This window comes from Indicator indicator, chromosome 1, assembly GCF_027791375.1.
Source record: "Indicator indicator isolate 239-I01 chromosome 1, UM_Iind_1.1, whole genome shotgun sequence".
Classification (NCBI taxonomy): Eukaryota; Metazoa; Chordata; class Aves; order Piciformes; family Indicatoridae; genus Indicator; species Indicator indicator.
In genome coordinates this window covers 75,959,651-75,983,785 of record NC_072010.1, presented here as the reverse complement: position 1 = coordinate 75,983,785, position 24,135 = coordinate 75,959,651, and the positions used below count along the sequence as shown (strand labels likewise).

General features: G+C 38.3%; 1 protein-coding gene across 2 annotated transcripts in view; it reads left to right on the top strand.

Annotated features, from left to right (window-relative positions):
• The first annotated feature begins 5,200 nt into the window (after positions 1-5,200).
• Positions 5,201-24,135, top strand: part of PRKX (protein kinase cAMP-dependent X-linked catalytic subunit) — a 53,367-nt gene continuing 34,432 nt past the window's right edge. Inside the window, exons 1-2 of one of the 2 annotated variants that reach the window (XM_054400061.1) lie at positions 7,161-7,294; positions 17,465-17,481. In XM_054400061.1, coding sequence (XP_054256036.1) covers positions 7,161-7,294; positions 17,465-17,481 — 151 coding nt within the window. Of the gene's footprint in view, positions 5,385-7,160; positions 7,295-17,464; positions 17,482-24,135 lie in introns of those variants that run through there. The other variant, XM_054400053.1, reaches the window with a different exon arrangement.

The window sequence follows — 24,135 nt, the reverse complement described above, 5'->3', positions numbered from 1 at the left end:
TTTATAAATAAGTTGATTCCTGAACTGGCTTACTAGGGAGCTACCTAAATGTCAAATGCATGGGGTGTAGGTAGGACTGCTGATGTGAGAGAGGAAGGAGGATGGTAGACTCATGGCAGCCAGGATTTGGATCAGCTTAAAATGAGTCACTCCTTTCTAAGCCTGAAGCCCTCATAAACTGTAACACAGGGAAAACCTGACATTAAATCAATGAAGACCCAATGGACTCTTAAGCCTGGCATCTTTCTCACTTTGAGGCCTGTGACTAAAGGAAGATCTTAGCTGTTTCTTTTTCCTTATGCAAGTCCTTAGTCTTGGATATGAGGATGTCAACATGAAACTAAATAGAATTTCAAAAAAGGTTGAATTAGAAGACTTATTCTGTTCAAGTATCAGATATGTGTGCCTTAGAAAAGACATTATATGCAATTTCATTTTGAAAGTCCTTTAACTACTCTAAATATAGGGCAAAAAATGCTTTGGCACAGAAATTTTACATTTATTTAACAGGTCTCCTCAAAGAGATAGCTTAGTTCGCTAAGGTTAGCAGTAACATATGGGTTTTATTACTCTGACTGTCCTGAATGTTACAAAGTTCACATAATGCAAGTTATGCTACAAAAAAGTTATATAAACCTCATACTAAATAATAATATGTGGAATTTCTTCTTTTACATTAATCCTTGTCAAAACTTGTTAAAAATCATAAGAACATACCACTGTTACATATACTATAAATCATATAAATAAATGTGGCTTTTACTATAGCAATTTCTACAATACAACTTTAGCAACATTCCACGGAACGATGACTCAAACATTGCATCCTGTGGCACAGTAAAAACAGTGTGTTTGTAAAGTGGGAATGCACAATATAGGAGAATATGTCCTGCAGTTACTTTCAGTAATTTATAAGGAAGGAGACTGGAATAAGAACTCCTTTCACACAATGAAGACCAAAAATGCTAGATATTCCATTTGCTGAGTGACTGCCATAACCAGCACACTATCCTAAGTATTCAATATGAGATGTGCAAGTATGAATATACATAGTTAGTTCATTGGGGGAAAAGAATAACAAAAAGATGCATTGCTGCTCTACTCTGTCTTCCACCTAAAGAAAATACCACCACCTGTCTTTGAAGGTCCAGCACAGAGTTATTTCAGTGTCTCCTGTTAGATAACACAGATGAACATATTTTTCTAAAAATGCAACTTAATTTTGTGAGGGAAGCAGTTTTACATATATGTGAGATATGCTTTCAGAACAAGTTTAACAGAACAAGTTCCTCAGCAAACGTAGGCAAAACAACACCTTGTTTCCAGGTCTCAAACTAGTTTTGGCAGAAGTTAGGCATAAACTTGCTCAAATTGGGCAAAAGTCTAGACACCATTTCCATGTCTAAACTAACTTAAGTTGATGAACTTCCGAAGTGAGGATTCAACTCAGCAAGACTCTAAAGAATCAAGGTTGTGGATGCAGGCATCTACATTGGATTATTGGTGCTTAAATTCTTATTTGGATTCATCCACCATACTAATAATAATTTAAATACTTAAAAATTCAAGATAACCATATTAAAATACAAGTGTGATAGGTGTTTTATGAACATGTAGATACAATTGCAGGAACTGTGATTGCTCATTCTAATAATGGTCTTATTTCCATACTGTGAAGGAAATACTTCAGATGAGTGGAACACCTTCACCCTTTCTTTATCACAGGCAGGGATTTTTTGCATGGAAGGGTACTTCTTTACTTCATAGAACTTGCCTTATCAAGAGCTTCTTTAGCAAAACAAAACAAATTAAAACCACATACAATTACTAATTACCTTTGGTAGCAATTCTTCCTCCTCAGATCAGTCCCACATTTCCAGGCACTGTACACAATGTGACAAAAAAGAGATGATACAGAACTATTAGTAGTCACCACCACAGAAGGACTGCTCCATTTCCTCCCTACAGGTTTGCACAGGTTCTCTAGCAAACCTGCTATAGTAGTTTTACCATGATGGTGATAGCAAAGATACGCTTTAACAAGATTTGTAAGGAAAATTATATATTTGCAGGGAAGAACAAAGCACGCTTTCAGGCAGACAAATGCAAACCTGCTCAAAGCACAGGAGAGACTCTTTTGTCTGCAGTCATGGAGACATTTAAATTACTGATTTCTTCCTCAGAGTACCAAAAGATCAAGAGTTAGGTACTTAAATCATGAGTACTGAGAAATTTATTTAAATTACTGTTCTCTATAATTAAGGAAAAAAAATCATTTAGTAAGACAATCTCTGTCTTTGAAAAGAATCACCTGCAAAATCTGCTACTTTTAGCGGAAAATGAATAGAGCTAACCTATAGTGTAAGCTCCTACAAGGTACAGAAATGGAAACATAAAGCATTAAACTCTGCTTTAAGCTAAAGAAACCTGGCTGTAGATACTGACTGTTGGTATGGAAAGTGAAAAAGATGAGAACTATGAATAACAAAGGGCAAGTGAAAGGCTAAGATTATTCAAAAAGTACCTGTGACCAAATGTTCACATAGCAAGTTAACATAGTGGCAAAATTAAAAGTAAAAAGGAGAACAGGGCTGCAGACTTTTCTATGAAGCGTGGCCAAAACATGCAAGAAACTAGGTTTCACATCCACTATTGCAACCCCATGGCCAGCTCTACTTCCACATGCAATTTACGAAGATATGAGTTTTGTTGTATTTAGAAAGAATGGCATTTTCTTTCTCTGAAATACTGAGTAATCATCAGTATCTGCAAGATAAATTCTATGTAAGTTATATAGAGGTGATAAAGTACACTAATAATATGTATATTCTAAATATAAACATTGCAATTATATTGCTACAACTAACGAATACTTTGGATGCCAGTCTAGCAGGTAGGAAGCTAAGTTTAATCATAAGAGACAAGACACTGCATTGAATGGAGCTAATCCTGTGCTTACAAAACCTTGCTGAATCATAGCCTTTTTGAATGAGTATTGTCATAGAGGCCTACAGTTGAAGAATGGCAGTAGCAGATTCTTAAAAAGACAGTTTTAACTTCCTGAATACAAGTAATGTATTCATTAAGTAAAGCTTGTAGCATGAACAGAAATACCAATTGAAAGTAATTAATACCGTCTATGAAAGTAATTAATACTGTGTATAAAATATTTGAAACAAATCAAACCAAAACACTTTCAGGAAGATCACATATTGATCTTGGACAGACTGAAGTTAAGATACTTTCTCTCTTGAAAATGACGATCACAATCAACTTGTACTTTTCCCTAAAAATCATCTCAATTTTAAATTACTTAGCAAAAAAAAAAAAGTTATAATTTTATAGACACTAAGATTTCTTCAACATATGAAAATCTATTTTTCAGACTGTTATCTTTAAACAAATATTGTGATATTCATAAAAGAGGTTTGTTGGTGTGCTCATCTTTTAATCACATAGGAAATAAGTATACAACCTACCAGCAAATTCACAATTTGCAATTAAGGAATCTTTAAAGTATTCTGTTGAAGGCATGAATCACAATAATTTTTGTATACAATGTGCAAAACATAATGCAAAAGGAAATTAAGTAAAATAGTAAAGCAAAACTTGCATTCTGAGGGGTACAAATGAAATTTGAAATTTTGTAGCAAAGGTAACATTATCCTTGACTAGTGATTCTTGTCAGTCTGACAGGAAGCAGAGGTGAACTAGTATTTTTCTCAATGTCATAATCCTTCATGTCAACATGCCAAAAGATAAAAACATATGTGTATCATCTGAGTATCATGACTATAAATGAGACTGTAAGGACCCCCATAAAATTCAGGAAAGATATACATTGTCTTGTAATACTTATATATGACTTACACGTTTATACTTTTTTTTTTTTTTTGGTATACACACACGATTATTTCTCATTATTATTGAACCAACTTTACAGAGAGACATGTGGACCCATGTTTTCATATTTGATGAAAAGGAGATGCAAAATGCCACCTACGTGACTTGATTTGCACGTCACGGGAACAGATATCTTACTTAGTGGAGCACAGGGTAGGAGTTGTAAGAGATGTAAAACCGGGCCAGAACAAGGCATGGAAAAAATTAGGATTTCCTTCCCAATTTTGACACGAACGCTTCTCAGTGACTTGGCTCACACACCATTTTTCCTTGTCTTTCAGCATAATCGTCGTTTCTTGGCCTCTGTGGAAGGAGCTATATTAGGTATGGGGCTGCTGGTACACCAGATGCCCTCCTATGTTCGCTGGGCGCAGCTTGGCGCTCCCGCCAGCCATCCCGTCACCTAAATACCTTGCGTGCTCGAGCAGACAGCACGGAGGGGCTGTCGCCGTCGCAATACCCACACCTACTTGAAATCAGGGAGTAGTGTGGGAGTAACCCTTTGAAATGTGCGTGTGAGGGACTCTTGCCAAGCCTGACACAGCCAAGTTACTCCAACACGCGCTCCCATGCGTGGGAAACCACCGATTCTTCCTGGAGCTGTCAATGCAAAAGCAGGAGGGCCAGGAAGCCGCCTCGCAAGGGTCTCATCAACCATTTCTAATTTTCCGTGGGGTGCAGACGGGACCCTCCTCCGTCCCTCGGCAGCCGCGGTACTGAGGGAGCGCGGCTGCACGCGTGGCAACCGCTACGGTCCCCTCCACCCTAAGCCCCCCACCCAGCAGAGCACCGCTGCCTCTCAGGCGGGGCGCAGGACTGGCGAAGAACGCACGAAGAGCACCAGCGTCACAGGACACCCCGGGCCGTGCCCACGGCGGCTAACGAGCTCCGCATTCCCGCCGTGCGGCGGGAACGCGCTTCCCCCCGCCCCGCCCCGCCCCTCTCGGCCCTCTGCGGGACCGTGCTGCAGCAGCAGGAAGGCAAGCCCCGCCCCTCCGGGCCGCGTGTGGCACGGCTCGACTCGGCTCAGCTCAGCAGTGCACGGCTCGGCAGGGTTCACCCTCGCCATTGTCCTCGGCGAGTGGCGGGCGGCGCGGCGTCTGCAGCGATGCTGAAAGGCTCCGCGCCCCCTCAGAGGCGGCAGCGGGAACTGGCTTCATCTTCGGGGAGCAACCACTCCGCCTGCTGAAGACTGAAAGTTTGTGTCTCCGTCGCGCCGTCTCCTTCCTCTTCGCCTCGCCGGACCGGCTCGTCCTTCTTCATGCGCTGAGCGGCTGCGGAGCGCCCGCTCGGCCCCATGGACGCCTTCAGCGCCGCAAAAGCCAAAATGGGGGCGAAGAGTGGCGGCGAGACGGCGGTGGCAGGGCTGTCCGCGCCTCAGTCCACCGTGCCGGCCCCCAGCCCCATCAGTCCCGGCTCGCCCGCCGCGCCCGAGCCGGCTGTCTACAAGCTGGAGGACCTGGAGACCCTGGCCACCGTGGGTGAGTGTGGAAAGGGTAGGGCGGCGTGACTGGGGAGGAACAAAGGAGCTGCCCAGGTGCCTGCCTGCGGCCGTGCCCGGCTGGAGTAGGGCGGGCAGCGTTCTCGCCTGCTGCCGACGGGCGCGGCCCCGGAGGTGTCCCAAGGGCCGTCTCCACCCTTCTTTTTCCGGGAGCTCTCTTTTTTGGAGTGTCCTCTCTCCTCCGCTCCTTTCCCCAGGCGCGCTTCGGAGCCGCGGCCGCTGGGTGTTGTGGGCCCATTCGGAGGCAGCGAGGTTGGACTGTCGGCCGTTTAACGGCCGGCAGGTGCCTTTCGGGGCTATCCCCCTTTCCCTCCCCACACGCCCGTGGCTCTGGGGAGGGGACGCCGGCTGGCATAACGGCTGCTCGGCGCCGCAGGGCTGCCAGTGGTGGCTGCATCCAGCTCAGGAAGACACGCTGCAGCCTTCTCGTAGTTTGGGAGGTGTGCTTTGAGCCTGCGGGAGGCTGTCGGCATTGTCTGTCCCTGGCGTGGCTGTGAGGGTGGGCTGACAGCCCAGCGCTGCCAGCGTCATCGTCTGCGAAATCGTGACTTTGATCTGCGGCTGAACGACTCTCTAACCGGGTTTGGTCTGTCTGTGAGATAGGGACAGTTACTGCTGAAGCTGAAAGACCTTTGTGTGTAAAAGTCGATTTGTCTGATTTAATTTACCTGCATCATGATAAAACAATTCACCATTTAAATGTAGTTGTCACTCAGTGAACAGATCAACCAGGTTAAATGAACACAGCTAAGTATATTTCAAAACTCCAACACTGTCTTGGCCTGAACATTGATGCAGAGATGCTTTGCATGTGTAGAATTTTGGTAGAAGGCAAGTTTGCACCTCACATCTGCAATAGCCGCTAACAACTGCCCTTATTCAGCAGAATTGCAGTGTAAATACATGTGTGATAATATTGTGTGCACTGTTTCTGTGCATTTGTGATTGAATGTATATGTGTATAGTTACACACGTTTTTACACCTGGTTTGGAGGCTCGTATATTCAGCTATACAGAAGGTTTATTAATTTTTTTCTTTATAGAATTATGAAATGATTTTTGGATATTCTTATTTCAGTAAATGCTGTAAATCTTATTTTTCCCTAAGCACTTTTAAGCAAAAAAAAAAAAAAAAGTGCAGTTTAAGCCATTCCTTAGTGAAATAGATGGCTTTAATAGGCCTTTTAAAATGAAGTTGGAAAGGTCTCGTAGTGTGATTGGAGAAGGGTACATTATCTTCTCTTGAAGTGCCTTTTTCCAATTTGAAATGTGAACAGGCGTATGGGGAAATTAATTGAGGTTAAGATACTGCTTGAAAGGTATGTTACATCATGACTAGTTGCCATGGATACACTTGTCATCACAGAGGATTGTGACTTCGAATGAAGCATACACTACAGAAAACTAGCAATTTTTACAGGAAGCATAATAGTCATGGAAAAGTTCCTGAGGACAGTGAAGAAATGTGGAAATAATACTGGTGTTATTTTTAAACCACATCTTTTCTGAGTGTTTTTAAGGTACTCCTTAAAGACTAAGGAATAGGAAAGTTGTGACTCTATATGGTATCAAGAGAGGCTTTTAAAAAGTGAGACTGCTTAATATGAAGTACAGAAAAGGGAATAAAATATAAAAGGAGAGATGGTTGCCTGTCAGGACACTGACAGGATACTTGAAGAATAGTCTCCCTTCTCTGTTTTATCCAGCCTGAGTTTTGTTTTTTCCCCCTTCTTTTCTCAAACAGCTGTCTGAGAAAATGACCATTCTTTTTCTCTCTTTTCAACAATGGCATTGGTTCTCCTTCTGTAGGGAGAAGGAAGACAAAACTCAAAACTTGAAGGGTATAAAAATATGCAGAGATAAATACATAAAGCCTTACTTTGTTAAGAAGCTGACCTGGCATCTTTTAAAATAGCTACTTAAGTTGGTTTAAAAATTAATTTGTAACATGCCTTGTGTGCCTCAGTAGAAGACTGTTAGGAGGGAAGAGATCTATCTCCTAACCAGGAAGCAACGCGGCAGCCTCAAAGTGATACTGAAACTGAACACATTTATACCTGGCTCTGAATGGCACAGTGTATAAAAGATACACTGCCCTGCTAATGTCTCTAGTGCATCTGAGATCTGAGCCAGTAACTTTGCATGAGGTTGGGTTGCTCAGTATGCACCTACTGACAGGCTACATTGCATTCCTGAATTGGCTACAAGTTAAATCAGTGCAGAATACTATGTAAATGCCTAGTTTAGCATAGAAAGCTCATTTTTGCTTGGTTTAAACCTTTTGTAATTAAATTTTAAGTACAGTTTAGGTTTATATCACATGTACTGAAAGAGTGTATCTACAGGTTTATTTTAACAGTGGTTTAAGTCAGTATTACCATATACTTAGTTTTTCATCTTCCTGCACAAGTAAATGAGATTAATGTATTGTCATCAGTTTCACCACAGCATTTGAGAGTTGCGTGCAGTTTGATTGCTGTGAAAAGAATAGCAATTTTATTTCTGTTGATATTCTCAGAAGCTATATGCTATGTCTGTCATTTGGAGATATTTGTGGACGGGTATGCCCAGGACAGGAGTTCTGATATATTCTCTGTTAGAATAATTGAGGTTTATAGACATGGTCAGGCTTTGAAACTGTGAAGAAAATCGCAAAATAGTGAGGTGAGCTCCATGGTCTTAGAGCTGTTGATGAGTAATATTTGACGTAACAAAATTACATGGTTGTCTATGAGATTGTGGTCATCCCTGACTTTAGGTACCTTCTCTTGTAGGATGGAATAAAGTTCATATAATAATAATAATAAAGTAATTGGAACAGTACCTGCTTTGAATATAGTAACAACTCTTTTAAATATCCTTTATATTCTGAGAATATTAAAATGCTTCTGTTAACCTGACCACCATGAGGTGGGCTGGATTTGGCATATTCTCCATGATTTCTGTTGGAAACTGTGTCTGGTTTAGCAAAGAACTCATTGTGAGGGTAAAAACCCAACAGGGAGAACGGTTTAGCATAATAATTAGGAGGGCATTTGTTTCCCCCAAATATCCGAGAATTTAGCCATTGTTTTGATGTTTGTGAGTGCTTTGGTAAAAGGCATTGAGAGCAGACAGGTATGCTTTTGGGGTAACTGCCCTAATATGTAGTTGATAAAGTGAAGTTGTGGTTTTAGGGAGTGCACACAGGTGGGGTGCATACTGGTTTCTGGCACCAAGAGAGATTAAACAGGAAGAATATTTCTTTGAGGGTACTTCCTGAGTGAAGATGTGGCTTTGAACCTTTGAAGTGTATGGGTTTTTTCAAATAGTCCCCTTACAGGAAAAGTCAGCCTTCTTACTCTAGAGCTATGGCTAGGTGTCTGGATGACCACTTCTGGTTTTGAATTAATTTTCATTTCAAAGGAATTCAAAATGAGTACCTGCTACAAAACGGCTGCTTGGGCCACGCTGAAATATTATGTGAATCTCAGTTAAATTTACATACTTGGCTGTACTAATACTGAGGTAGTTCTATGATGCACAGAAGCAAAAATAAATACGCCATTGCTGAAATTTCTTGGCCCACTGAAGTTTATCTGAATCCATTTCAAACTCTTCATAGGTCTAGTCAGTGGAAGACAGAGGCTATGAACACTAGTGCTATCGTTTGTGAATCATCCTTGGTTTTGATGAGTGTTTAACAGGAACAACCTTCCTATTCCAGTAGTCAAAGTGGCTGCAGTCAGGCACGCAGAGATATTAAGTTTTTAATTACATGCCATAACGAAGAAGTAATTTAGATAATCTAGAGCAATATCTTCACTTTTGGGTATGTGCAATTGGGAGAACACATGTTATGTTTCTAAATGAAGTGTATGGTAATAGGGAAGGGAGAAGGAAGAAAACTGAGCAGAAAGATGACAAACTTGTCTTCTCTCCTGTGAGATCTGTTTCCTGCCCATTTTTCAAATTACAATTAATATTGTAACAGACTTTATAAATGTAAATTGGATTTTCTAAATCTATTCAATTGATTGAAATATTTTAATAATAGTATTTTCATTCAAAACCTTCTTTTAAACAACTGTTCCCATGAAGTACTTTACACTAAACAAATGCAGAATTAAAAATTGGGCAAACCACTATTTTAATTTTTATGAGCATGGGAAAATTTGTAAAGTACATGGGAAAAGTGAGGTGCAACATACTTTTTTTCCTTTTTTCTCTTAAGTGGCTCAAATTAGTTCTATTTTTTAACTTTTTTGTTCCACTACTTTACTTTTTGTTCCACTACTAAGGTTCTCACCTATTTGAAAATACTGTATTTTAAGTATATGTGAACATACTTTCCTAGTCTGTCACCTTTTCTTGATACTGAAATGACAAATAATAATCCATGATTTTACTTGGCAATATCCTTAAATACCACAAGTTTTGAAAGAAAACATAGTCTGAATGTTGTGACTGTAATGGTGACCTGAATTCACCACTTCATTTGTACATCTTTGAAACTTTAGTCACAAAGCTAAATGACTTGGATTTTGTTTTCACTCTCTGTTTGTGGAATGTCTTTCTTGCTTCATTTTTCCCTCCCACAAGATCATACTTGTCCCAAAAATAAATGCTTAGTATTGTTACAGCTGATGTCTAGAGAGAAAATTACCAGGTGTGACTCAGCTTTCTTCTCTTGTTTTTCCTGTTATCCACTGCTGAGGTGAATTTCAGTAGGATAATGTTTATTGTGGAGTAGGCAGCAACAGGTACTTTCCCATAAGGTGCTTATTAGGCTGAAAAATGAATTGAAACAAATATTCTCTTTTATCTTTCAGAAAGGTCAGAAAAGTAAGAGTATATGGAAGAAGTCTGAATATGTAAAAACTGAAAGTTCACATTTCTGCTTTTCTGTCTTCACTGGTAACGAATCAGTGTTGAGGTAAATGGCTGGTGTTTGCCTGTCACCTGTTTCTTTTCCCTTAATCTTACTTAGATATCTAACTGTGGAAAGAAATTCTGAATTTTTCTCTGTTGTGAACTGGTGGTGTGTTATAGAATGGGTTTTAACACTCACATACACTTTTTGAAGTTATACATACACTTTTTGAATTTAAGTCCAGAGATGCCCAGAATTGCCTATGGCAATGCAAATAATCAAATAATCTGGAACCCAAATAATGCTAATATCTCAAAACCAAGAAACATGCAAAACTCCTCTCCTACAGAATTGAAAGCACCTAAAGCACCACCTTTCTCATGCCAAGTTTATGCCTAAATAAAATGCATATTCCAGGTAAGGATACTGTTGAAAAATTCTTCCATCAAAAGCATGGTGTGTCAACTCAAAAAGATAGAAAAGAAATAGAGATTTGATTTTTTTTTTCTTATTTCTCCTCTTTCAAAGGGAGGAAATTTGAACTTAAGTACTGGTGGTTGATGGCATGTAGACTCTTGGGGCTTGACTCGCCTTTTCTGTGTTTAGGTTCCTGAGTTTGCATGTCTGGACTGTTTGTAGTGGACAGGGAAGGCAGCCTTTTGGCAATGGATGCCTTGATATTTTGTCTTTTACATCATGAAGACTCAGGGAAAAAACTCGTGAGGTTTGGCCTCACTTTAAGGGTGATATGCAATATGTAAATATCAGAAGAAAGAAAAGGGGAATGGAGTTTATGTACCACTCTTGTTTGTTACGAGGTATACAGTGACAAAGAATGAATTTTTTTTTGAAGTAAAGTATGGGAACGTTGCAAGGGCTTGTTTGGGCATTAGCTGTTCTTAACCAAATTAGTTTAGGTTAAGCAGTACAATTCTCTTACTGTAGATACTTATCAGTATAAAATGTCAGCATTAGCTCTTGGAGTGGTTTAGCACAATGTCTTTGCTTGGGAAGGAAGGAAAACATCCTCCTATTTGTGTGTAGTTTTGGAAGGTTTTTAGCAGCTTTAAAGATACTGGTAAGAAAAAATTTTAATTTTGTTGAGTACTGTATTAATGTGCACCTGGGATATTCAGTTGACAGGGAAGAGCAATTCTCAAAATTAGACTAATTCTGGTTTCTGACAGGAGGACTATGGATAAATGTACAAATGCATTTTTTCTGGGTTTTTTTTTGTGTGTGTGTTTTGGTTTGGTTTGTGGTTTTTTTTTTTTTTTTTTTTTTTTTTAAGGGGGAGAAGGTGTTGTATTTTACATTAAAGCAATGTTTGGGTTTTTTTTTTTAATTCCTTTGTAAATACCAAAGATAGATCAGAGATTTTCCCTTAGTATAGCCCTTTCTTCACTGTAGAGGCTAAATTTAGAGTGCTAAGGAAATTCGTCTGGGAGATGGGTGAGTGAATTTTTGAAAGTAGTTAACACATTAGTGAGTGGAATGTTACAGAATGAGAAAATAACAAAAATATTCAAAAAATATGTCAGCCTGAAAAATTTTAGTCTTGCTTTGTTAATTTTGATAAAGGAAATGTTTAAATTTTGTCCTTTGTGTCATGTTTACTATTTTGTTTTGGGTAGATAATATATTTTAAGGGTATTGAAATTACTTCAGTTGTGATGGTGAGACTGTAAGTTAACAAGTTAAAGACTTCTTTCTCCAAAGATTTGAAAAGGTGTTACTTCTGAAGAATTGGTGATACTTGTTTTCTTCTAAAGGTTTGGAGGAAGAGGATATAAAATAGATACAGTGATTCTATGAGCAGTTGTGCCTTGAACCCCATTGATAATCTGAAAAAAACCAACCGTGAGAACAATACAGATTGATCATTCTGGAAAGCTTCTTTGAACTTGAAAACATCTTGTTCTACTCTGAAAAGCATTCTGAAAATACTAAACTAGCAATCTAAATATGCAGCTTAAATTAAGCATTTGTTTTTACACAATTTAAGGGCCACAGTGTTACTCAACTCTAAATTTTGTGTGTTTACAATCCAGTTTAAGCAACTTAACTGTTCAGTACTGAAAGGCCAAAAGATGACTGGAACAGGGAAAATAGTACTGGAAGTGTAAGTCCTAGCATACTGGAAGTATTCAGAATGTGCTTTTCTAGGTATATCTACATTGTAGGGTATTTAATGACAGTCCTTATACCTAAGCTATATTTAAACTGCTTTCACTTAATTTTAATACAACTGCTACTTGTATTTCTAAAGTGCTTGTGCTTTTGGGTTAGTAAAATAAGCTTGCCTGAACTGCTATGTAATGCTCATGCTGAAGGATTTATATTAATATCTATACTTATTTTAAGGTATTTTGAGGATATTTGCGTTGCATAATTGCTCTTTTGATGTGTGGGTGCTCAATTTTTTGTGTGAATTCTGACAGCTACCCCATCCAGTGTTAAATAGTGGTGATCTGCAGCATCAAACTACCCTCTTTCTTCACTCCCATCCCAGCCTGTAGCAGTTATTAACTGGTCTATTTATTGTTTGACAGTAACTCTTGTGTAAATAGGTTGTCATTTTTCTCCAGGGAATCAATTGATCTGCTTTGATACACTTAATCTCAGACAAATTGCAAGCAGGTGTGGTTTATTTACTTATTGATAGCTAAACCATGTTAATGAAGAAAGCATCATCGCCGTGTGACTAAACTGCATGGTATAACATATTTCTGTATAACATCAGTGGTGATAGAATGTTAGATGTGTCTGTTGGTTTGACCTGCTTAATGGAACCATTGCTTAAGTGTTGCTTTGACCAGCATCTTTCTTAGTCTGTTAAAGGAACATGGAACTCAGCTCAATGTGACCAACATTATGGTTCATTAAATCTGAACCACACTCCTCATTCAATTTCAATACTTTGTGTAGTATCTGGATTTCTAGTCTTGTGACTCCTTATTTGTTGGGGAGTATTTATTTAATATCAAAATAGAGCAGATGGGTTATATGCTTTCATTTGGTTAGCAATGTATTTTCAAGATGGTATGCCAACAGGTTATGGTGTCTAAGCCAGACAAATTTTTATGTAAAATCTTCTTTGCTCTAATTTGTTTTCTGAATATTCAGTTAGAATCTCATCTGCAATTATCTCTGTTGGAATATAAATTATATTTATATGCACATATATATAAAAAATTATATAAACACATAAAACATAAGTTCTACAGCTTGGTGTAGAAAGAGCAAGAATATGTAAAAATCAGCTCATTCTCTGTCAGCATGCAGAGGACTTCCTACTTGGCTGTAACACTTAGCACTTCTTTGTTTGTGCAAACTATTCATACAGTACCTGTAGTGTGTAGCGATTAAAAAATAACCTTTTGTTTAAAAAAAACTTCATAAAAGGATTTATTCTGAGCCTATTTTTTTCATGGACTGTCACATATAATTATTTATATTTTGTATTTATTGGAGTACTTGAGAAAGGCAACTCAAGGCAAGTAGATCTTTATGACATGAACTAGTATTAGCACTTGTAACCTGTGACTTAAACATGCATTTGTTTTTCCTGTGCACACTTGACATTGTCTTATACATACTTTTTAAAAAGCACTAAAGCTATCAATGCAATGCATTGTTTTGCCTGGGAAAAGTGACTACATAATCTCTTATATTGTCTGTTACAAGAGGAAAGTATGTGGTTTGTTTGAGGTTTTTTCAGATTTTTTTTTTTTTATTTACGTGACTCTTACACAGGTAGTGGTTTATTTTTTAAAATTATATAAAGTGACCATTTAGGGTGCCCACTATGCAAAATTTTAGTTTTGGTATGGTTCTTCACTAAAAATGTAACCTCTTACTCAGCATTTGTGGCATTTGCTTGATTGCTCCGTTTGTATTGGGGAATATGGAGACTTTTGAACAGTCAGAATATTTACAGTAATAACACAGTCTTTATCGTTAGGTCCAAGGAGCTGTCTGGATTAAAGCAAAATGTTTAGTTAGTATTACTTTTATACCTCTCTGATAGGGCTCCAGTCAGTAAATTATACACTCCAGAATTGTTTAAGTATATGTTGAAAAAGCTGTTCCTCTGAAGACTCTTTGAAAACAAGCTAAACTGTGTGTAAGATTCTTATTTTGCTGATCTACTAATTATGATGCACTGTAGTAGCTATATGGATAGCAAATATAAAAAAAAAACCCACAGGCACAAAAAACCAAAACCAAACAACATACATGCACACACAAAAACCAAAAAAAAATCCTAAACCAAAACCAACCAGTCAACCAACACCCCCCCAAAAAACCCCAAACCAAAACAAATTAAAAAAAAAAAAACTGAAAACAAAACAAACAAAAAACAACCCAACCAACCAAAAAACCCAGACAAAACCAAGAGGCTGGGAGCTGACTGCTTATGTAAAACTTGTGGGTGCTGTAATAGCAGACTCATCTAGCTAATTGCCCCTGCCAGCCTCAGACCTATTTCCCCAAGCTTGGTATTGGCTTCTTGAACCTGTTTAGGTGCAGCATATGATAGCCTGTACAGTTTTAATTTACACAGCCTGCCAAAAATAGCTTGAGAGAATGCACTGTAAAATTTTAGTTTGTTTTCAGAAAGATTAGTGGGTAATTCCTTTTCTGTCTCTGGAGAACGAACAATGAGGGCAACTGCTGATCAGTCTGTTTCTAAACTGAGATTCTTATCCCCTCTTCCATCAAAATGTTTCAGGCTGCATGTCACTATTCTGAAATTTATTTCTGACTTCTATGACTTTCGAAGGCCTACAAAGACTTCTGCAGTATGTCTTTAACCCGTCCAGCTGTCACACTCAGAAGTACTGGATGTAAAAGTTAACTGAATCAACAACACTATTCTTCCTCCTTTTAGTGACTGACATAGTTTAGCCTATTTGAAATAAATTCCCATTAGAAATGGTATGTGTAGAAATTCATTGGTATCTTTGGAACTTGTGTGATTTGGGATATAATAAATTTAAAAATATTTCTAAAAGTTTCCCAGTATTGCAACTTAATTCAAATTATTCTGTTTAAAACCTTTCTCCATCTCTTCTAGTAATTTCACAGTGAGTAGCAGTGATTCCTTGGATCTGTTAATGAAAAGTTTTTCTTGATTGAAGTGGGTTTTATTACTGTTTTATGTTTTTGTTTTGTTTTTTTCCTGCTAGATAAAGCAGCTGGAAAGAAGCTGTGAAAGTGTATCCTGTAAGATGGAACCCTTAGGAGGATAACAAAGTAACCAAGAAGAGATTTGAAAGGAATTGGAAAGAAAGAACTAATGCCACAGTTAATGCAAGATGTTTTAGAAAACATGGAGATATTTTTCTTCTGGGGGAAAATGCCCAGATTTTTAATTTTTTTTTTTTTTTTTTTTTGGTTTTCACTTGTATACATTTCATCCTTTATCAGTTGAAAAGTAGAAGCTAATTGGGGCACTTCCATTCTGATGCTCTAAAACCTGAGAAAGCTATCTATTTTAAGTGTTTAATAAACTATATCCTTTGTTCTGAATGTCTGAGTGAAAGGAGATTCTAGAATTATCTTAACTGTTTTTTATCTGCAACGCTTACTGTAAGCTAATTTTTTTTTTTTGTGGTGGTAAATTTTTTGATGCCTTTGTTATTAGGTAGGCCTACATTTTTCAGTGCTCCTACTGCACTGTCAGTTGTAGAACAGGCAGAGGATACAGCCTTTCTGTCTTGATTTTTGGATGATTCTGGGAAAACAATGCTCTGGAAAATTGTGAAATGACAATTTGAGTGGGTCATGTGCATTTTGTGAAATAACAGTATTTGATACCTGAGATCTAAACAGTATTTCGGAATGATGCTTTTTCCTCTCTTCCCCACATCCTCCCCCAAAAAATTCAGGAAATATATATAAATTATACTGTACTGCAGGTCATGCTACTTATCAGTAGCAGGTCATGCTACTTTATCTGTTGAGAAGAGCTTGCAATATATGCTAATAGCAAATACAGAAGCAACATTGAAAAGTGATAAACATGGAAGACAACTGCCTTGTGGCTAATTAGCCAGTCTCTCAGCAATCTTTATTTTTTTCATACAAGTCTTCAGGTTAACCCATGAAACTTAAAGCAGGCTTTGTTTGCATAATTACTGGTTTTAGAGATTAGAGTATGCCTGTTTCACATTGCTTTTAAGTTTCTTAGGAGTACTTTGGTGCTGAAAGCCTGCAATATAAAAAATTTTGGTTTTGAATCTTCTTCTTAAATGTTAAATGCAAGTAAAATGCTTTGAAACTATGCATTTGGGGACAAGGGTTCACACCTCTGTGCTAAGTTTAAATATTCTTTTGGAATTTTACTGACTTTTTTGTATGGTCGCCATTTGTATTTTGATATATATGGTTCTAAATGAAATGAAGACCAATGAAGTAGATGGATAATCAGAGAAGGTTGGCAGGTAATAATGGAGATGAATGCATTGGTAAGGCTTGAATTCCCGCTTTAAAAATACGTTGGAAAAAGAGTAGGATAAAGGGAACTTAACGCTGTTTTGAGACGCTCCATTTTGTTTAGATAGGTTTGTGTTTTCCCAATACCCTTTCCTTTCAGAGTAAACCAAGTAGAACAGAGTGAAAGTCCCTCTAGAAGCAGGAATTGGTATTCCAAATGATGGCATGCAAAGGAAGGAATGTTATTATTGCTTGATTTGATAGGTGTATCTGAACTTGTAGCTGTGGCTAGTTAATACTGTGTGTGCAATGTCTGCCACTTTGTTACTGCTTCATCTGGAAATAAGCCATCTGTAGGTTCACTGATACCCTAAACTTGGGTGGTCTTGCATGAAATATTGCCAGTTTATGTCCTGTAATAAAATACATCGATAAACCTCTCTAATCTTCACTCATTCTGGTATTTAAAGTATTTGTTAGAGGAAAAAATTCTACTGACAGTTGGATGTGACTGCTAGGGAGAGATGCAGAACTCCACAGATACTCCCAGACTAGTGTTGATTTCTTGCCTAATTGGCTTTCATTTTTGATAGCGGTGTTAGAAGCTTCATTGTTTGAGAAGAAACAGAACTTTGTTGCTTGGCTTCATATGGTTCTTTGAAATATGATTCTTGAAATAAAATTAAACAACTATTGTAGCAATGGGGGGAAAAAAGTACCAACAACATAGAAATGTGAGGACACTTGCAGGAGAGGTAGGAACAGAGAGCAGAAAAGTCATACTGTTTGATCACTTTGCTTTGCAGATCCTTCCATAGCAGAGTTGATTTAGTTTTGTATTTAGTTTTAGAATTTACCCAATGCTCATATCTTCAAAGACTTCTGCATATTGTACACAGACCTAATTTTAAAGACTGAGGAACTCAGTAAAGTTGACTGAAAGCAGCAGTACAGTGAAAATAGGTACTTTGAGGGATTTTTTTTTTTTTTTTAAGCATTGGTTGTGCTTATTTACTGGCAAGTCCTATTAAGGATAGCATTTAATTTTTGTATCAAGAAGTAAGATATTTGTGTTAGTCATTGGCACAGCTTTCTTCTGGTACCTTCTAAAGGGGTACATTTTGGATAGTGCAGTTCCAGTTTCCTCTTTCATCAGTGAAACAGGAGAACCTCATATATTAAATTACTCCCATTTTCAAAAGGGTAAGAAGGAAGAACCAGGGAACTACAGGCCAGTCAGTCTCACCTCTGTGCCTGGGAAGATCATGGAGCAGATTCTCCTGGAGGCACTACTGAGACAGAAGAATAGTGAAGAGGTGAATGGGTACAGTCAGCATGGCTTCACCAAGGGCAAATCCTGCCTGACAAACCTGCTGGCCTTCTATTAACAGGTCACAACATTAATAGATGAGGGGCGAGCAACTGATGTCATTTACTTGGACCTGAGCAAAGCCTTTGACACTGTCCCACACCACATCCTGGTCTCCAAACTGGTGACACATGGGTTTGATGGGTGGACCACAAGATGGATAAAGAACTGGCTTGATGGCTGCACCCAAAGAGTGGCTGTCAATGGCTCCATGTCCCAGTGGAAGCCAGTGACAAGCAGAGTCCCTCAGGGATCAGTCCTGGGACCAGTCTTGTTCAACATCTTTGTTGGTGACATGGACAGAGGCATTGAGTGCACCCTCATCAAGTTTGCTGATGACACCAAGCTGTGTGGTGCAGCAGACACGCTGGAGGGAAGGGATGCCATCCAGAGGGACCTTGACAGGCTGGAGAGGTGGGCACAAGCCAACCTCATGAAGTTCAGCAAGACCAAGTGCAGGGTCCTGCATCTGGGTCGAGGCAATCCCAAGCATAAATACAGGCTGGGCAGTGACTGGCTAGAAAGCAGCCCTGAGGAGAGGGACTTGGGGGTGCTGGTGGACGAGAAGCTCAACATGAGCTGTCAATGTGCACTTGCAGCCCAGAAAGCCAACCAGATCCTGGGCTGCATCAAGAGAAGTGTGGCCAGCAGGTCAAGGGAGGTGATTCTCCCCATCTACTCAGCTCTGGTGAGACCCCACCTGGAGTACTGCATCCAGTTCTGGAGCCCCTACTACAAGAGGGATATGGACATGCTGGAACGTGTCCAGAGAAGGGCCACCAGAATGATCAGAGGGCTGGAGGACCTCTGCTATGAGGAGAGACTGAAAGAGTTGGGGCTGTTCAGTCTGGAGAAGAGAAGGCTCTGAGGTGACCTTTTGTGGCCTTTCAATATCTGAAGGGAGCCTACAAGAAAGCTGGGGAGGGACTTTTTAGGATATCTGGTAGTGACAGGACTAGGGGGAATGGAATAAAGCTGGAAGTGTGGAGATTCAGACTGGACATGAGGAAGAAGTTCTTCACCATGAGAATGGTGAGACCCTGGAATGGGTTGTCCAGGGAAGTGGTTCTGTTCACATCCCTGGAGGTGTTTAAGGCCAGGCCTGATCTAGTGTGAGGTGTCCCTGCCTATGGCAGGGGGGTTGGAACTAGATGATCCTTGTGGTCCCTTCCAACCCTGACTGATTCTATGAAATAATAATTTCAGGGGTCTCTGTCCTTGCTTCTGAGAGTGTTACTTATTCCTAGGAAACGTACAAGTATGTGACACAAGGTGCAGTTCACTTCATAGGACATTAAAACACCAAATATGCCTAATAATTTTTCTTGTTTGGTGTATTTCATCTCTCCAGCACAGAAGTATGCCATTGGTCTTTGCTACTGAAATCATGGTTCAGCTTTTGTAAAAAATGCTAATGCATGGTAAACTAATAAACATCAAATAGCAGTAACTTTCAGTTGCAGCTAATTTGGGTTCCATTTGAACCAATGACCCAGCCCAGAAGGTGGGTTTTGTGTTGGTTTCTTGTACTTTTATCTAACCCTGCCTTTTAATTTTCGCACATTTGTGCTTGTGCATGCTTTCTTTAATATTGAAGTCCTGAATTACAAATTGTATCGAAGTACTTATTCTTTGAAATGAATAATTCAAAATATATTTCTGCTGAAAGTTGTGCTGTCAGCTATAATGACAGGTGAACCTCTTAATAAATGATAATGCTACAGTTCTGGACAAACAGAGTCTACAAGGGCATGTGAAGTACTCTTGACGTGTGAACTACATCTCATGAGTTCAATTATCTGTAATTTTATTGCATCAAGGTGGTGTTGGATTTGCTATTCAATCCTCTACTTACTATCAGACTAGGTTCACATAATGAATTCTGAGACTTTTTTTTTTAATGAAGTGAGAGCATGAGAGAGAGTAAGATTGAGAACCAACTATGGAAGTAAGAACTAAATTAACCTGTGTTTGGGTAAATGGGTGTATAAGTGTGTATATTTACAGGTATGGGTATGTGTTGCTGAGAAATCTGATACATGTTGAAGGCTTATGTAGGACAGCAAAAGGAAATAACTGAAAATTTAAAATTCTTATGCAAAAAAAGAACTTCACTTTATTTTCAATATTTAAGTACTAATGACTGTTTTCAATGACTGGAAAGGGAGGACACTGGGGAAATAAAAATGGCTCTTTGTAGCTGACTAGCTCATAACTAACTGTGATATGATGGATTGGAAATTCTGTTTCTATTAGTAAGGTCTATCTTAGAGTCTGCACTAGTATTACTACCATATAACGTACACAATACACTTTATGACGTTACAGAGCACTATGAGTTAAGATCCAGGCAATAACTTAATGGCTTGTGGAATAGAACAAGTGATAAATCTTTAATGCCAGAGAATTACTTTTTTTCTTGCAGTATTCTAAATGAAGTATATGTAAAAGTTAGATTCTCGCATCTAAAGTAGCGGTGTGTGACAAAATGTGTAACTAGGTAACACTAATCACAAACTGAAAGGGTTTAGATATCATCTGATATCCTGATGGCTTTGACTGTCATAGAGAGGGGTTTGGGGGGTTGTTTACTTGTTAAAGCTTTGTTTTCTGTTTAAGGCATTCTTTAGATTAGCCAGTCCAATTATGCTGGGAAATTGTTCCTGTATATTAGTGTATAGTCCAAATGGTTGTCCTGAATGCAGTTTACAACATCTCAATTGATTTCTCAAGACATTTTAAAAAATCACTTTGTTTGACAGTATTTGAAGTCCTTTCAGATTTTATGGCTAGTTCTCCAGTCATATGGAAAGATCTGTGTAGGGTACATGCTCTTGTGTGTACCAGCTGTTTTGCTTCTTCTGGATTGTTATGGATTTTTGTCAGTGATGTTGTTCAAGTCCTATAACATGAGGATGCAATCAGAAATGACACTTGAGCTCTGCATTTTAAAAGATTATATACAATTTAAACCAGCATATACTCTGCTAGTCATGGGACTTAGTAGTGTTCTGTAATACAGGTTTTGATTTTCTGTAGATGTAAGCATTGTCACACTCTACATGCTATTTTATATTGGTTAAGTTGGTCATTTTATAAAGCTCGCTTTCAAATAGCATAAGATGGGTCCCAGTTTGGATGGAAGGCTATAAAACTTGACAAGGGGAAATTGTCTTTGAACTGCATAACCTTGCGTGATTTTTCTTCCCTATTAAGATGCTGCATAATAAATACAGAAAAAAATTATGCTGTGTTTCAGTCACATAGTAGTCTAAATTGAAGTTAGAAAACAGAACAGAAGTTTAATTGAATGTAGATTTACTTTTCTGCGTTACAGGGAGAAAAGACAAAGTGTAGTGATACTATCCTGAATCGCATGAAAAATGTGAAGACCACAGTCCTTTTCTGATAGAGCATTTAAGTGTTTACACTAAACATAACTCTTAAAATAACACTGGCATGTCTTCGGTAGCATGAAATATTATTACAAAGAGCGTTTGCAGTCTTTACTTCTACCAGTAATGTAATTTCTGGGCAGTATAGTGATTTTCTTCTGAAACATTTAATTGAAATTTGAGAATGGACTTTGGAGACAGGGATTTTAAAATTTAATATTTGTGTTAGTATATTTTTTCCAGTTCCATATCAGGTATAACTTTATTTGGGTATTTTAGAGTTACTTCCTCTTTTTTTTACATAATAGCTCTTTATGTGGAGAATATTATGTCAGTTCTAGTACCAAAAAACAGTGATTTAGTGATTTCATCACCTTACCTTGGACAGTGTTATGCAATTTTTGTATGATATAGTATGAGAGAATTTGAAAAGATAATGAACACATGAAGAAAACTCTAGATTCATAATGCATCCTTACTTCCTAGTCTCTCAGGAATATCAGTTGATACTGCCTTATGAGCACAAAGAAAGCATTCTGTTTGAGGAATACTTTATTCCACTCATGAGTTCTCAGCGTATTAACCCTTAAGAAATAATAAATTCATTTGCAGTGCTTATTCCAGTCTCAAATGATGTTTTAGGAGAAAATTCTTACTGGTACGTTGGTTGATTTTTGTTTTGTTTAACTGAGTTCACAGAAGATAGAATACAAGGTCTCAGTAGTCCAACACATTGTTCATAGCTTATAGATGCAAAGACATTATTTGAATCTTTTGAGAAGGAATTAATTTTGCTTTGGTTACAACAAGACCTTGTGTGTCTTTGTCCTGGTTTTGTTGGGACAGAATCTCAAGCTAGCCATGGGCTGAAGGCCATTAGCCATGCTGAGTCGGCCAGGACAGCTGATTTGAGTTGGCTACAGGTGTATCCCATACCATGAGTGTCACACTTGGTATAAAGGAAGAACTTCACTGGACAGAGAGGAGCCTCTTCTTAGAGCCTTCTGCTTTGGGGTTTCTTTGTCCCTTTTCTGCTCTTGAGGCCTGCCTTCTTGGGTATTGTGACTGGTGTACTGTTGCTGGGCTAAGTATAACTTTGTGTCTTGTATTGATATTGGTGCCAGTTTGGCTATTTCATTAAATCTGATTTTTATTTCAACCTGTGGGTCTTTTCTCCTTTTCCTGATTCCCCTTCTTTGCTGGGGAGGGATTATCAGATGATAGAGCAATTACTATAGTTTAGCCCCAGATACAGGCTAAATGTAGACAATATTATAATAAAATAGCTAGTGCTCATCACAACCCATTCAATGAAGATCAAAGTAAATAAAATTTTCAGAAAAAGGCTTAGACGTATTAGAAATATTTTTGTTTGCCTACGTAACAGCTCTATCATGAGGTGAACATAGCAATAAATTTAAGTACCCTCTAAGACTCTCTTATGCTCTATAAACTTGAATAACATACGCTAAATTACAGATTACATGGGTAAATACAAATGGGATGTGTTTTGTTTTTACAATTACAGTTCAATCTCTTGTGTTTAATGTCTATTATCTGTTTTTTAAATTGATAGATGACTGAGCTGACTTTTGGTAGTACATATGTAGGTAGGTTTTGAGTCAGAGAGCTGAAGATTATAAAGTATCGTTTCGGTGACGTCTATGAAGAATTTAGTGATTAGCTAGCATGTATACATATATATATATGTTCTATAGCATGATCTGTGTCTGTTTCCACATTGTGAAATCCCACCTGAACTTTTTAGACCATATAACTTGGAGGTTGGTTTCTTATGTCTGAATGTAGACTTATGCAGTGTAAATTGCTATGAAACCTGCATGTATAGAATCACTTTATAATTAGCTGAGGAAAATGGGTACTTCTGTGTTCGTAAATTGAGGGTGTAATTACTGCTCAGTTGAATACAGAAGTGCCTTTTTCTTCCCTCTGTTGACTTGGAAAGTATTTCACCTGGCTGGTCCAAAGGCAAGATCCCTAATAAGTGAGAAAGTTCCAACACAAGGTGTCTGGGGAGGTTGTTGGTTGTCTGCCAAAAACATGAAGAAATTCTGTCTCTGTGTTTGGGATACAAATGAGCTGGTCAGTTACAGCTTGTACAGTGTTAGCCTGCAACTTTACTACTTTTTTTTTCTTTTTACTTTTTTTTTTTTTTTTGTATTATGAAAAAAGTTTTTGTAAGTTCTTACCATAAATTGCAACAGGCCAAGAACAGCTGCCACCTTTAAGGACATACATCTATTGTATCCTTTAATGTCCAACCATAAAGATACGATACAGGACAACATGGTCCTCTGTGTTAATCTTCTGTCTTAGAAGAATGAATTTCAGTTTGTAGTTTTTCAAAAATACTCTTAAGGTTTGAAGGTATAAGGTGAAGGACTTCAGCCTGGCCTTTCTAGCTACATCTCAATTTTGCTGCTATGTTCTCATAACTATGCAAATGCGTTTCTGGACTAAGTCCTTCTGTGCTGGTTTGTGTGGTAACATGCAAAGTAGTAGGGAATAGGTGATCTCGAACAGCTTTCAATTAGTTGCCTGTTTAGTGATTTTCTGAAATACATGAGAGAACTAAAGCATGCTGAATGCATTTAAGTTATGTAATCTGTCATCATCCAGGAGCTCTTCAATGTAATTTATTCTTCAATCTTAT